This window comes from Poeciliopsis prolifica, unplaced genomic scaffold (assembly GCF_027474105.1).
Source record: "Poeciliopsis prolifica strain line A6 unplaced genomic scaffold, Auburn_PproV2 SCAFFOLD009, whole genome shotgun sequence".
In the NCBI taxonomy this organism is placed as follows: domain Eukaryota; kingdom Metazoa; phylum Chordata; class Actinopteri; order Cyprinodontiformes; family Poeciliidae; genus Poeciliopsis; species Poeciliopsis prolifica.
The window spans coordinates 1,574,062-1,590,110 of NW_026562384.1; the positions used below are offsets into that span (position 1 = coordinate 1,574,062).

At 40.5% G+C, this 16,049-nt stretch overlaps 3 protein-coding genes across 5 annotated transcripts in view; all 3 read left to right on the plus strand.

Annotated features, from left to right (window-relative positions):
- Positions 1 to 16,049, plus strand: part of il1rapl2 (interleukin 1 receptor accessory protein-like 2) — a 333,900-nt gene that overhangs the window by 42,887 nt on the left and 274,964 nt on the right. The gene's annotated exons all lie outside the window — the stretch shown is intronic.
- Positions 2,809 to 3,924, plus strand: LOC129362705 (trichohyalin-like). The gene has a single exon (XM_055034409.1). The coding sequence runs from the start codon at positions 2,809 to 2,811 to the stop codon at positions 3,922 to 3,924; it is 1,116 nt and encodes a 371-aa protein (XP_054890384.1).
- LOC129362706 (golgin subfamily A member 6-like protein 25) lies at positions 4,074 to 5,010 on the plus strand. Its single transcript, XM_055034410.1, has one exon. It carries the CDS (start codon positions 4,132 to 4,134, stop codon positions 5,008 to 5,010), a length of 879 nt encoding a protein of 292 aa, XP_054890385.1. The 5' UTR covers positions 4,074 to 4,131.

Genomic DNA, 16,049 nt, shown 5'->3' on the forward strand with positions numbered 1-16,049 from the left:
AAAGCTGCTAGCTAACAAATTTTTGAAGTAATGAAAGTGAGTATCGAAGGTTTGTCATTGTATTGTACGTGAGGATTTCATTTGTGGATGTCAACGCGATCACCTTTCGGTTTCAGAAGCGCTGTCACTTTGTGGTTTGTTGACATTCTCGGCTCTCAGTTGCCCAGGTGTTGGTTGTGTTGATATTTCGATATGTTGGCAACACCTCCAAATGTCCTTTTAGAGTTTCCACCATCGATCTTGGTTTTGCAACTTTTCCAGCACAAATGATAGAGGCGAGATGAGAGCTGATTCCTTCTTACATCCAATGCCATAAAATCTGACATTGAGGATTTGATCACTTCTCTTTCTGAAATGATGATGTGAATTAAGTTGGACGTGTTGCACTTTCTGTTTTTGTTAACCAGTGTAGCTTTGGCATTTTTGAAACCATTGCAACTGAGGCCAATTTATGATTTGGTTCTGTAATTTCTGAGGTATAGCATTGTACCTGAACAATGTTATCTGAACCTGAAGTTAAAGTTCAAGTGATAATGAAAATGCTTTTTTCATCTTCTGTTTATGGAAATTAAGTTTATGTTTAGAGTAATGAGTTGTGCGACAAATGCATATTTGAAGAAGTTTGTTCAAGCCATACGTCATTAAAAACCATCCTCCAACTACTTTCTGTCTTCTTCTTTGTGGTTTGCGCCAGCGGCAAGGTCTGGTTTTTGATCATGTGACTCTTGTGATGCGGAAAAATGTTTCCATTGCAGTTTTGTAAATAAATCCAAGTTTTAGACAAAAAACCCACTTCATCCCAGCGCCAAAATTAATCGAAAAGTTTATTTCCAGAATGTCGAATTGCACAAGTACACGGTCAAAGGAATCGCAGCTTCTACTACGTACAACAGCATTTGCTCTGCTATATATCGATTAGATATTTTGTCCAAGTTGCCTGTAGGGAAGGACTTCCAACTTCTACTCAAAGCAACAAAATCAACAAGTTTGGAAGACTTTCTGCTGTTAGAGGCACGTCTCAAGTCTGGTTTTGATCCCAGCTCTTCACATCTTCCCACACAAGCAGAATCCAGCTTCGCCGCATCTTAAAGTCTCGCAAAGTTTTGGGGAAGGTTCTCTGCGCTGAATCTAAATGTTCCCCCGTTCGGTGTTGTGTGTGAACTCTGTGTGGATGCGTGTGTTTGTCAGTGTGGTGGGCCGACTCAGCGTGGCTGGTGCTGTGTGTGGGCGGACAAGCAGACAGCGCCCTGCCCTCCACCTGACAGCCGGCTCCCAGAGAAAAGGGAAGATATGAGGGAGGGAGGGAAGGAGAGACAGAGTGATAGTAGGATAGAAGAAGACTTTAAAATATTATGACAGACTTTAGCTTCCTGTGTCCTATTCTTTTTGTTTTGTATCTTCAGACTGTATTCGACTCTTTTATTTCTATTATATGTTAGGGAAATGTAATGATCTTTCTCCCTGATCATTGAGTCTTACGTTTAATGTCGCTTTGGTGTTATGCATTCCTTCAACTACAAGGTGGCAGTAATGATAAAAAAAGTTGTTGAGATGAAAATAGCAGATTCTGCATCCTATAGATGAATCTGCTGATCAACCTGCTTCTGGGAACTGAAAAGAAAGAGTCAATAATTATGCTGTCAATCGCTTGAAAATTTAATCAGATTAATCACCTTAACAAACTTTGTAAGGTTGGTTGAAGTTCCTCCCGCCGAACTTCAACCAACTAAAATGGAAGCAATTATTGGATTTTTGTAAAATTACATGTGAATACGTTTGTTCACGCAGTAGGTCATTAAAAAACATTGTCCAGCTATTTCCTGTAGTAGTTGGAGGAACGCCAGTGGCAATGTCCGGTTGCTGATCGTGTGACATGAAAAACATTGTTTCTGTTGAAGTGTTGCAAAAGAAAACAAAACGATTTCTATTCAGACCGGAAAAAAAAAAACATTGTCTTAGCGGCAAAACTTTTGATCAAAAACTGAGTTTATTTAGAAATTGGCCTATTTCCATTGATCAAATTCATTTTAGGAATGTCAAATTTGCGCAATTATATGGTCCAGTTACACTGGTCAACAAACGAAAAACTATCAGGTTTTCCAACTGCTTTAGGTTCATGTTGATGAGCTGAATCCAAAACCCACATTGTTTTTTCTCCATCAGGTCGACTTTCTGAACTATGGAGCAACATGAACATCAAAATTCATGACTTGTTCTCACATGTGGATCAGTTTCCTGACAATCTGGATCAATGAGTGCAGGAGGAGAGGGAGACTCCATCAGGACAGAGCAAAAAAACAATGTTCAATTCACATGGACTGACCCTTATCAGTGTTTATTATTCAATTTACAGAAATCCAAGTTTTAACATTTAATTCATACACTCTGCTAGAAATCCGTTTTCTTTTCTCCTGAAACATTTTTGGAGATGAGCAATATTAATGGAAATGAATTGATAATGTCATCAATTAGACAGAATTGCTCAATCAACTCTGAACTGTAGCAGTATGTGCTCCAATGCTCCATGATTAATAATATTTTTGTATTGTAACAAATTCAGCCAATAAGATGGTGAGAATTATCGCCATGGTAATTTCACTGATGACATCACAGGCTTTTTCATGCATCAGACACAAGAATTGTACCATATAAAGAGACAGAGTTCCATAGATCTTCACCCACTTTTCATTGTGCGGCTTGTGAGGATTGTGAGGATTGTGAGGATTGTGAGAATTGTGAGAATTGTGAGAATTGTGCGAATTGTGAGGAAAACATTGTTTTGAGCAAAACCTTTTTGAGTAAACCAGAATGCCGAAACCAATGATCTATCATCTCAACAATGAGCTCTTTGACATCTTTCAGCAGGAGATCAAGGAGCTTCATCAAGATGTTGAGGCCATTACGATGGAGAAGTTCAACACAGAACGCTACTATGAAGACCTTCTCTCAGAAGAGAGGGAGGAGAAGCAGGCCTTGCTTCTGGAAATTCAGGAGCTTAAGGAGAAGCTGGAGAAAGCTGAATCCAAGGACCAAGGCCTGGCAGTCAGAGATGAGACATGCTGCCCCACAATGCAGCAACTCCAACAAGAAATGAAGGAGATGGAAAAGAGACACCATCAGGAAATTGAGATGCTCACCATTGAGTTTGAAATTGATATCGCTGTGGCTCAGAAAGAGGTGAAGAAGCTCCAGGAAAAGCTGAAGAGTGAAAATAATCTTGATGCAAAAAGTGATTCAGCGAAAAGGGAAGCCATCAAGATTCCCCTGAAATTCTGTTGCCACTGTGAAGGATTGAACAAAGTCTCGACTGAAACTTCAACAGAAATCAAAGTTCGAGATGAGGACATTCCTTATCTTGATGTCCAACAGCTTCAAGAAATGCTCCAGAGAGAGAGAAAGCTGAGGATTGAGGCTGAAAATGAAAATCTGGATCAATTTAAATGTACTGAGGCTTTCTTTGACATGATGGAGCAAGAACTGAAAACAGAACGAGAACTTAGGGCCCAAACTGAGGCGGACAAAGAGGAAGCAATAGAGATTGCAGAACAACTGATTAAAAAGCTTGAGGACGTGGAGAAAACGTCCAAGGAGGCTCCAGCTGAGATCACTGTTGATGATCGGGACAAATTTGAACTGGAACGCCAAAAGCTGGAGAAAACCATCCAAGAAGAAAAAACACTGAGGGTCCAGGCAGAGAATTTCATAGAAGTATTGGACCAAGAACTGAAAACGGAGCAAGAACGGAGAGCCCAAATTGAGGCGGAAAATCAGGAAGCTGTGGAGATTAAAGAACAATTGATTAAGAAGCTTCAGGACATGGAGAAAACCATCCAAAAAGAAAAAGCACTGAGGGTCCAGGCAGAGAATTGCAAAAATATTGGACCAAAAACTGAAAACGGAGCAAGAACGGAGAGCCCAAATTGAGGCGGACAAACAGGACGTTGTGGAGATAAAAGAACAATTGATTAAGAAGCTTCACGACATGGAGAAAACCATCGAAGAACAAAAAGCATTGAGGGTCCAGGCAGAAAATTTCATAAAGAGATTGGACCAAAACTGAAAACAGAACAAGAACGGAGAGCCCAAATTGAGGCGGACAAACAGGCGACTGTGGAGATTAAAGAACAATTGATGAAGAAGCTTCAGGACGTGGAGAAAACCATCGAAGAAGAAAAAGCATTGAGGGTCCAGGCAGAGAATTGCATAAACATATTGGACCAAAAACTGAAAACAGAACAAGAACGGAGAGCCCAAATTGAGGCGGACAAACAGGCGACTGTGGAGATCAAAGAACAATTGATGAAGAAGCTTCAGGACGTGGAGAAAACCATCGAAGAACAAAAAGCACTGAGGGTCCAGGCAGAAAACTGCATAAAAATATTGGACCAAAAACTGAAAACTGAGCAAGAACTGAGAGCCCAAATTGAGGCGGACAAACAGGAAGCTGTGGAGATTACAGAGCAACTGATGAAGAAGCTTCAGGACGTGGAGAAAACGTCCAGAGAGGGTCAAGCTGAGATCACTTTGGATGATCGGGACAAATTTGAACTGGAACTCCAACAGCTGGAGAAAATGCTCCAAGAGGAGAAAAGACTTAGGATCCGAGGAGAGACTGAAAATGCTTCTCTCTTGAAAACTATAGAGTATATTCGGCAGGAAACAAACAAAAAACTGCAGAAAGAAAGAGCTCTAAGACAAGAGGCAGAAAGAGCTAAGCTGGAGTTGGAAAAGGTACGTGATCAACTTTACCAAGGTTTAGAGAAAGCCTGTAAGATAACAGCGACACTCTCAGATGAGACCAAACTCCTGACCAAGAAGCTTCAGGGAGAGGACAAGAAACAGAGATCTCTACTCAAAGATGTCCAGGAACTCACCCTCATGCTGGAAAAGGAAAAAGCCCTTAGAATCGAGGCAGAGAACTACGAGATTGTAGAGGCTTTACAGAAGGAAGCAAAATATAGAACCTGGAAGAAAGAGAAACGCCATCACATCAGTGTTCAACGTCATTAAAGTAAAGTGAATGGCCCCTTTTTGTTAGATTATTAGTATTTTGATTCATGTAAAAATAACTTATTTCACCACACCTGATTCAAATGATTGCATGACCTCCTCTGCAGCCACCAAATACTGCAGAAGTCTGTCAATCAGGAGTTTGGTAGGAAGGAGACACTTAAATCATGTAGGGCCTGAGTTCTTGAGGACTATGGCTGGGTACTTGAGGACTAAGGTTGGGAACCACTGCGACAGCGGTTGATTCCCAGTCTGTCCACCAATTACTGTTTGTTTTCCCAATTCACCCATTTTGCCTGCTGGTGTTGTTCAGAAGGGCAGACGGTGCAAACATTTGCAGCCTCACTTCTGTCAGCCTGTAGCTACAATGCAGTAGCTTGCCATCAGCAGAGTGTGAATGAGTCCTTTGAGATAAGCCCTTTGTCCACTGCAGGGTTCGGCCTGGCCTGACCCAGCCCGGCTCCATTCGACCTGGTCCTATAGACCTTGTCGTTGCAAAATGACCGATTTACGTGACGATTCGATTTATGTGACGTAAATTGAGTTTCTGTTAAATCTACCGAGGCGATCTCCCCAACGACCGCAGCAGTTTTTTTCTTGGTTCTCCCATCCTGGTCTTTCCGAATGCGATTATGAGCGAGGAAGCTAAAGGAAACATTTACCTCAGCTTCGCATTTAACAAAAAAAATTAAACAAAATCTCATCTGAATGTCGTCTCTGAGCTGGACTTGCGGCCAGCTGAACTACCGCTGCGGCTGGTGGGATTTCCCCGTTGGAGCAACACCAGATGCAGAAATCCCTCGTTCAGTCTTTACAACTTATGATCTGCTCAGTTGGAGAAATGTTAATCACATTTACCATTAAAATCTTTGGCTGAAGAGGCGACTGTAATCCCAGTGTGGAGTGAGAATAGATAATGACAGGAATTTATTAATGCAGCACATTGAAATGACAGACATTGAGAAAGTTGAGTGCTGCTCTGACCCAGAGATCTGGTCTTTGTCCTGCCCCCGCAGCCAATGAACCAATCAATATCTAACTCCAATCCAGCCTGGTCTGGCCAGCCCGATTGGAACTGCAGCTCCAGGGTGCTGGATGGGACCGGGCTGGAAATGCCATCCATCTATCCATCGTCTGCCGCTTTTCTGGGATCGGGTTGCGGGGGTAGCAGCTTAAGAAGGGAGGCCCAGACTTCCCTCTACCCAGCCACTTCTTCCAGCTCCTCCGGGGGAACCCCAAGGCGTTCCCAGGCCAGCCGGGAGACATATTCCCTCCAGCATGTCCTGGGTCTTCCCCGGGGCCTCCTCCCGGTGGAACGTGCCCGAAACACCTCACCAGGTAGACGACCAGGAGGCTCCTGACCAGATGCCCGAGCCACCTCAACTGGCTCCTCTCAATGTGGAGGAGCAGCGGCTATACTGAGTCCCTCCCAGATGACCGAGCTTCTCACCCTATCTCTAAGGGAGAACCCGGCCACCCTACGGAGGAACCCCATTTCGGCCGCCTGTATCCGAGATCTCGTTCTTTCGGTCATGACCATCGATGAGGGTAGGAATGTAGATCGACCGGTAAATCGAGAGCTTCGCTTTTTGACTCAGCTCTCTCTTCACCACAGCAGATGCTGCACCAATCCGCCTGTCGATCTCCCGCTCCCTTCTTCCCTCATCCGTGAACGAGATCCCGAGATACTTAAACTACTCCACTTGGGGCAGGACATCCCCCTCAACCCAGAGAAGGCACTCTATCCTTTTCTGGCTCAAGACCATGGCCTCGGACTTGGAGGCACTGACTAGAAATGCTAACGCAAAAACGATCAGTCCTGCTTTTAGGTCAGACGGGTTGGACCCGGACCGACCCGGACCGGGTCCAACTTGGAGGCACTGACTAGAAATGCTAACGCAAAAACGATCAGTCCTGCTTTTAAGTCAGACAGGTCGGACCGGGTTGGACCGGACCGGGTTGGACCGATGGGATCCAGGTCGGACCGGGTTGGACCCTGTCCGGGTTCAACCCGTCTGACCTAAAAGCAGGACTGCTCGTTTTTGCGTTAGCATTTCCAGTCAGTGCCTCCAAGTCCGAGGCCATGGTCTTGAGCCAGAAAAGGGTAGAGTGCCTTCTCTGGGTCAAGGGGGATGTCCTGCCCCAAGTGGAGGCCTGTGCAGTGCAAGAGGGGCCATAGACACATTCACTCCCTTCAGATACATTAAGTGGCTTGAAACACACCATACAGTGTCATTTTGTTTTAAATATTGCAAGTTCTAAGTCAATGTTTCATTTTTATTGCACTTTTATTTTTTTTAAAATGTTCAAAAACAAACAAAAAGATAAAAGGAAAGGACAGTTTTTTTTATTTGACATGGGATTCAGCCTCTTCACTGAAATATAAATAGCTCCTTGTGTTTGTTTCTGTTATAAATCATCATTGTATGTATTCAAATTTGTAATGTGATGTAAATAGTTGTTGATTGTGTTTGTCTTTCTTTTGAATGTTGCAGGTTTTATGTTAATGTCGCATTTCTATTATGTCCTTTTTAAAACAAATGCTAAGGAACAAAAAGAACAGAAAAACAAACAAAAATTGAAAGGTTGGATCTATTCCTCCTCTTTACAGAAATATAAATAGCTTCTTGCCATTGTTTGTTTCTTTTTTATAAGTTGAAAGTCTTACATTCTCATAATATGTATTCAAACTTTAATTTAATGTAAATGGCTGCTGATGTGTTTGTCTTTGTTTTAAATGTTGCAGGTGAGTTGCATTTGTGATATGTCTTCTTATTAAAAAAAAATAAAGGAGGAAAAGTAGACTTAGAGACTTAGAGATCAAATTTCTCTAAATCAAATTAGAATAAAGACCTGACCTGATGGAGGAAAATGGATGCTGTTTTTGAATTCAGAAAAATAGCCCTGAATCAGTCGTAAAAAACATAACTTCCAAAAAGCAGGTTTTTGTAACCCAGTGTTACTGACAAAAATAGAAACCCGCTCCAGCCGTTTGCGTTGTTTTGCAATGTGCTTAGGCTAGGAGGATTTTGAAGCTTAACGGTATGACTGAAACAGAAATGTTCAGGACGACTTAAAAAAAGAAGATGATCTCTTATTTACATACGTACCACAAACATTATTATTTTTAACCTACAGACAGAAAACGAAGCGTATGGTTCTCTGCTGAGTTTTGGCGGTGGGAGGGAAATATGGCGGGGCAGATGGAAAACGGGGCAGAAAGAAGCTGCATTCTGTCTCCACAGCCCGTATTGGATCACCGTGATCCCAGTTTGGCTCTGATCGATGGGATGATTATAGATATATGGCTTTGAGATATTTTCATAAGGCTGCTTCAGTCACTCAGCCAAAATGCAACCGCAGTCTAAAAGCTGGACTGGATACACTGTCGATGCAAAAGCCAAACGACAACAAGCCTCAGACTTGTGGACGTGAACCGTCAAAACATAAAGGACGTCACAGGCGTTCCACTTCAACACTGTTTGGCATTTCCACAGTGGACCGGCGTCCTGCCGGGACGTCTGATGTCAAAACATGGACCGACGCTGCACCCCGTCGGTTTTCATGCACTTTCATCACGTAAAGATCTGGGAATGTTTTTGTTTTTTGTTTTATGAAAAAAAAAGAAAAGAAACAATGGCAAGAGAACATAGTGAAATTTTAGCTGAATAAACAAAGCAAAGATCTGGGGAGCTCTGTGACCACGGCTCCAACATTTCTGATCAATAAGTCGCTTCAGGATCAAACTTTCTGTCTCACACACACTCATAATGGGATACACACACACACACACACACCCACACACACACACACAGACAGACAGTCACCAAATTGAGCTGAAATCGTTGAAGTTGACGCTTTCCGGATGTGTTGATCCCACTTTTTATTCACAGGGACAGCCATGGCTTTCACCTCGTCTTCTTCTTCAAACTGTTGATTTTACAAATATTTCAATCAGTCAAAGCCATTTCCTGACTCTCATTGTGTTTCCTGCTGTTTCTCCTCTGGTCTGTTCGTTGTGTTTGGACCAGAAGACTGTTTTGTTGTAAACTGAGTAAAAATCCAGTCATGGCTTCTTTTTTCCTTTTTTTTTTTTTTTTAATGCTCAGTGAACACTGGCTATGTTTCTGTTTGACATTATGAAAAGAAATGAGCTGAACAGAAGAATGCCGATTCTGAAAATAACTCTCGTTCACAAGGATCAGAACCAAAGACAAAGACGACAAAAAGTTTCCCGAATATTACTTACACTTAACACTTACACTGCAAAAACACAACATCTTAAGTCATTTTGGTTTAGTTTCCAGTTTAAATACCTTAGAATACTTGAAATAAGACAAAATCAACTTAGAAGTAACTTTTTAGCAAGAAATAGAAACTGGTTTTAAGTCAACAAAATAGGTCCTTCATATTAATGTAAAAGTACATTAATATTACTTTTACACTGGCAGATTATTTCCCTTTAACAGGGGAAACATGTCTTGTAATAAGTGATATAATCCAATAGGCGTTTGATCATAAATTTTAAGGAATTATTCTCTTCAATCAAGCTTCTATTTCATACTGAAAAGTTTAACTTGTATGTTTATTTTGTCTTATTTTAAATGCACTAAGATATTTGCACTAGAAACTAGACAGAAATGACTTGATACGGTTTTTTTGTTGTTGCATTTTTGCAGTGCAGGAAGACATTTTTGTTCATTTGTCCATGTTTGAATTGAGAAATCCCAGTGAACCGGAACCCATCTTCTAAGCTCTTACTTTGAAATAACAGCTACTGTTGTGGTTTTTGGTTAAAACAGTATTTACAGAGATTGTGCTCTTTTAAAACAAACAAAAAAAAAAGTTCTCAGGACCCTTTTGCTTCCAAACAAGCAACAGTTTAAATGTCCTTGTTCCTTTCTGACGACTCTCTCTCTCAATCTCTCTCTCTCTGAACAGGTGGTGCTGCATTCATTAGCTCACTCCGCATTAGCAGCCTTTTATTTCTACATTCTGACGCTTGGTTTTTTTTTTATGTTTGTTTTTTTTTGCAGTCATTTCCTTTCAGTTTACGGCAGTACCGCATGTTTACGCAGCAGTCGCTCTGTTTCCAGGGGAGCAAATAACTTGTGCGCGTTGGTTACTGATTTATTATTTACTGTCCCCTTTTTGCACCAACACGGGGCCCCAGGAGGCTCGCCTCCTGCGTGCTGACTGGAGAGCAGCTGGCTCCTCTGATCCTCGTCTTGGTGTTAATAACCATGAGGAGAGCGTCACACGCGTCACGTTTCCTGTCGGGTTGATGTCGGTATGGCAGCCCCCCCCCACCTCAGTCTGAGGCAACAGTTTGAACAGGTGATGATTCATAGGAAGACGGTGAAAACTGTAAATGTGGAACTTTTAGCAAAAGAAGATACTCATTAATCACTGCCAGAGACCACCTCGGTGCTCCTTAAAGAGGCAGTTTACAGCACAAGTTACTGCATTACCTTAAGATGTTATTAAAATGCTGTTCATGTCAAATCGTCACTTTCCTAAAATAATGGACAGAATGTAAAAGGGATTTTGGCAAAAAAAGAAAAAAAGTCACCATCTTGTCCTTTCTAAAAGATGTTTTTTAGACAAATCCTCCCACCCCCCAAAAAAATTACTCTTTGGAAAAAATGACTTTTAGGAAGGTGATGAAATAAGCCTTTATAGAAATGCAACTTTGCAATTTAGCACCTTGAACTTGGGCCTCTGTCTCTTTAAGAAGCTCCTGCTCTTTCTGAAATTCTGCCTTCAGGAAGTCATCGCAACATTGCTCCTCTAATAACCCTTTAGCAACATTCTTTCTAGCATTTCACAGAAAGGTAGCTCACAGTGAACTCAGCAGTTGATCTGTTCCACAAGGTGTTTGCTAATTTCTGCTGGCTAGTCTGAAGGAGCTGAGCGGGAAAGTGTATAGGGAGGTCTGACTGTGAGGCGGAAGCTTAGAAACAGCAGTTCAGGAGAGGAGCTTCGTCCTCGAATGCGGGGCTTGGTCCATCCAGGGGTTTCTCACTGCTGAAGGGTTGCTGTGGTGATTGAAGAATCTCTCATAATTACATGAAAGACTCAAAGCAACACTAATTTAAGAATAATCAATTCAACTAACTCGCAGTAAAATGAGAAAACAAAATGAGTGACTGCTCACGAACACTCTGGTTTCTGATGTCACGTGACTCCCATTGGCAGCGTTGTTAGAGACTGTTTTAATAAAAGCCTTTATGAATATTAAGCTGGTGTTTATTAGGACGAATGCACAAACACAACGTGTGTCGATGCAGAGCCTCTCTGCTCTGGTCATCCTCCACAAAATCCACCAACGAAGGATGAGATATTGAGAATATTAATTCTCAGCGGTTCTTTGTGTTCATTCTAGCGCCACATATATTTTAGATTTGGACAGAAGAACAAAAACTGATTCTTCTTCTAGTTCTAATGGCAGAATGTTGGTTATGTTGGTTTTTGGAGACTTTAATTCATTCTTTTGGTTGAGGAAACTAACGGTTCAATCCAAAAATGCAAGAAATATTAAAAATGAGTACATACTGTGAAATTCAAACTAGATTCTTCTTACAATTATATTATAGGAGCTACTTCTTAGTGCAACGCTGGTAAAAACAAAGCAATGTTGTGATGACTTCTTGATGGTGGAGTTTCAGAAAGAGCAGGAGCTTCTTAAAGAGACAGAGGCCCAATTTTAAGGCCTTAAATTACAAAGTCAATTTTCTTTTAAGTCATATTACATAGATTTCGCTTTTATAACAGCTGAAGGTAACAATTCCCTGACTATGCTAATAAATTAAAGGATATGTCTGGAACATACATAGAACTGCCCCTTTAGCTAAATGGTTGAAAGCCAAGACCAAAAAATAAAATAAAATAAATAAAAATTACCTGGATACATAAAGCTCACAACTACCTGATTTAAATAAAAGCTTAAACAGCATGAAGAGCAAAAAGAGTTTGATCACGGCAAGATCAAACTCTCTCAAAGACTAAAGGGGAGGATCCGTGCAGAAGATCATGTGGAAAACGTTAAATTAATGGAGGGAGTCATTTACAGGTGAATTTACAGTTCACCCGCGCGATTTATGATCTGCTCAAATGGCAGGAAGAAAACGGTCCGAATGGTCTTACTCTGCTCGTCTTTGAACTATCCAGTCACTCTTACACGCTCAACCTTGAAACCAGCTATAAAAGCAAATTATTATGTCATAACAGAGCTCCTCACTCACAGCTTCAGCTGTCAGCCTTTTCCACCAAAATGAAGAGTTTGACTCGGTGAGAAATGCGATCAGCGTTGCCCTATGTGGCAGCTGCCCCCCGTAATGGCTGGAGTTTAGCGAGAAGGCTGTGATAGAGCAGCAGCAACCCTGCAGCTGCCGCTTGCTACGTTGATGATGGATGTCAGCGAGAGCAGCGAGGCACGTTCAACTTTACTGGAATGCAAAAAAGAAATGCTGCGGAAGTAAAAGGCGGCTTACTAGACCTTGAAGCGAACGGGATCCAGCAAAGAAAATAACAAAAAAAAAAACAGGTTATGTTGATTGCCGGTCCTGTAAGTCACTGTGAAGGCAATGAGGCAGAGTGTGAGCCTCCACCTTTGGGCTTTGGTGAAATATGTAATAGGTGCATCTGTCCTTGTGTCCTGAAGGTAGTTAAAAGCACAGTATGGTGCAGCAACATTAACTTGACATAGGAGGAATCACAAACAATTTATCAGCAAATTTTCTAACCACAATCTTGTGAAAAATGTACGATGAGTCCTAAAATTGCTTCTTACAACTGCTTTGCGTTGGTTTGGCGCAGGGAAACACTTTCGTCCTACACATCTGATACTGCAGCACATAAATCAGAGTGCCAATAAATTAAACATTTTTACGTGTTGCATTAGCAGAATACTTTGACCTTTTTTTTGTTGGTTTTTGTTACGTTTTCAACACTCCTGCAGTCTTAAGAGATGGAGTCATTTAGACACCACAAAGTTTTCTCCTGTGTGCATGTTGGTATCGCTGACCCCATGTGACCTTTTCCAAGTTTTTTTGTTTAGTTGTGTGTGTGTGGTGTTAGAAACTGACAGTTTAACCGTGACATTTGCTGCTCTCCTCCTGAGCGTCAAGAGACTGAAAAATCTGAAGGCCGTCCGCCATTTTTGGCAGATTACAATTGATGCTTCATTACACTTGGCGCAGCCAGACGCACCAACTTGGTCAACTTTATGCACAGAGAACTTTACATAGGGAACTAAATTAATCAATTAAATTCTGTGTTGTGAAAATAAAATATTTGCACGCTTTCACCCAGCTGGATTGTTAAAATTAGGAACAGAAACTAAATTGTTGTCTTCTGCAGAAGCTTATTTTTTCTTTTTTTAAAGATTGTGTTCTCCTCCAGGTTTTGCGAAGCCGCAGGGCATCTCCGTGCTCATATTGTGAGAGCCTTCATGTTGTCGGTGGTGCGATGCAATCAGGGTTCTCTCATTAGAAGAGGTGTGCATAATTGCACGGGGCTTGATGAGAGCGCACCGTGTCTCTGGAATTAGACGCTGCAGCTGGAGCGGTCAGACCTTCCAAGCTGCCGCATTCAGACGGGAGGAAGTTTGTCGACTCTGATGTTCTCAATCAGCATGTGGTACATTTCTGCATCGCATCACAACAAGATGGAGAGGTGTTGCAATGCGTCACTGCATGTCCTCAGCATTCCCTTAAATCTGACGTCGATGTGCTCAGTTACACTTAAGCACACTTAGTTTAACTCCGTTAGCATTTCCGTCACATTACCATGATCATATATTTGTGTCATTAAAGCCTCTGCAATTAAATTATTGTGGAAGGATGTTCAGCTAACAGTTCTCATAAAAGCCGTTAGTGAATGAGATGGACTTGGAATTTTATCGCAATATTTTTGTGGTATTGTGAAAACAATAAAAATGATTTTTTATTCTTTCTCTTTTATGCATTTGCATTACAAATATACACTAATCTTTGTCTATAATGGAAAAAAAACAAGCACAATTTTGCAAATGAAACATGCAAAAAAAACACGTAGATAAATTTTGTTCTCGCAATCAATCATTAAAACATGCCGCACTTTCGCCGTCCTGTCTCTTTCTGTCACTTCCTGTCGTCTTCTTTGTCCGGTTCTTGATCATGTGAGTTGTGTGATGAGAAAAGTGTTTCCGTTGCAAAATAACTCAATTTTGATCAAACACCCCCAAAAAACAAAACACCTCATCATGGTGCAAAATTTTTTTTATCAGAAATCCTGAGCTGTTTGTTTTGACATTGACACATTTCCAATTAATATCAAATTGAAATGAGGGATTTAATTTCATGATTTAGATTTGCGCAGTTGGTCTTTGAACTGCACATGTTGTTACTGCATTGCACATCACTCAGATATTGATCCTGAAAAACATTCCCATTTGAATTAAGCTTCTGAAAGAAAGTGATTTGTATCTCTAAACTATATTTAATCGTATTCTCAAACTTCCTGACATTTAACAAATAGTGGCGAAAACAGCAAAAATAGCATTTCCAATAACACTTTCAGTTATGCCTTTTATTTAACGTTATTAAAATGTATCAATGAATTGATAAATTGAAAGTCTTAACGAAATACATTTTTCACAACACATATATTAAACATCGAAACTGGACAGTTGGACATAAATGACCTATTTTTAAGATTGTGGTAAAAGACACTTAAAGGACATTATTTTAATCTAAAATGCTTCTTCTTTACCTGCCATTTTAACAAAATTATAAAACATAAAATGTTGGTTTGAAACTCTTTTTCAGTGATACATAAGAGTTATTGACTGTCTGTCATAAGGCCTTTTTTCAAGCATTTTGATTGATCTCTGTAACAAATTTGTTATTCTGGACGCTTTTTAGCTATTTCAAAACCAAGATAAAGACAAGTTGCCAGAAACAAAACTGAAGTTAATGATTGGACCTAAAGAGGTTGGATTTCAGCTTCAGTTATTACAGCTAGAAACCGACGATCACAGAGCTGAAGTCTGGGAGCCGCAGAGAGTCAGACCTGAGCCTTCAGAGTCATATAAAGACGGTGACAAAATCAGCCTTCTGTCACCTGAAGAACATTTCCAGGATTAAATCAAATCCACTTCACAAGTATGCACTATACTTTATATAGTATAGCACTATACTATATAAAATTCCTTTAGGACATATTGAGATTTATGGCTATAAAATCCAGGGCTGTTGATGTTTAGTTGTTCTTAATAATGACCACAGATTTTCTCTGTAGCCACAAAATCATTAGCATAAGTGTATGTTGGTTGAGTCAGTGGGACAGAAAAATGCTGCAGGCTGTCTTTAATATGGGCAGAGTGGCATAGGTGGCCTAATGGCTCACTGCTGGTTTTCTGGGGACAAGAATAGCTTGCTATCAGAACATGTGAGTGTGTTGGACAGTAGTCTGGTTGTGCGTGTGTGTGTGCATGGGTGTGTGTGTGTGTGTAGACATTTTAGTAGGTAAGCAAGAAAACAGTTCTGAAAATTTGTCTCACGAAAACCATATATAAAAAGAAACTTGGGATAAACAGTTTTAATACTGACTTTTTTCTCCCAAATGTAAAAAAATACAACAAAAACAAAAAGCTTTAGAAACTGTTTATAATTTGGATCCCATTAGCTTTACCCAGCTACCCCTCTTTGGGTCCATCATTAAAAGCACACTTCATACAATAAAATAAAAATAGAATATATATGACATATTGAACATACATAGGCAAGAAAAATAAATTACAGTTCATACAAAGTGTTTCTAAATTTAAAATAATATACAACAATTATGCATTTCAATAGATGCATTGCTCCTAAAATGCATTTCAACATTCGAGATTAAAATTGATATTGAAGGTAAATCATTTCATTTTGCAATTCTTAACTTGCTTCTGCGAGCGCTACTTGAATCACGTAGATTTGATTGTCTTCCTGTTTTTGAATTTGAATTCAAGATGAGAAAAATTAAATTGCAGTTTCCAACCCATTATTATGCTCAAA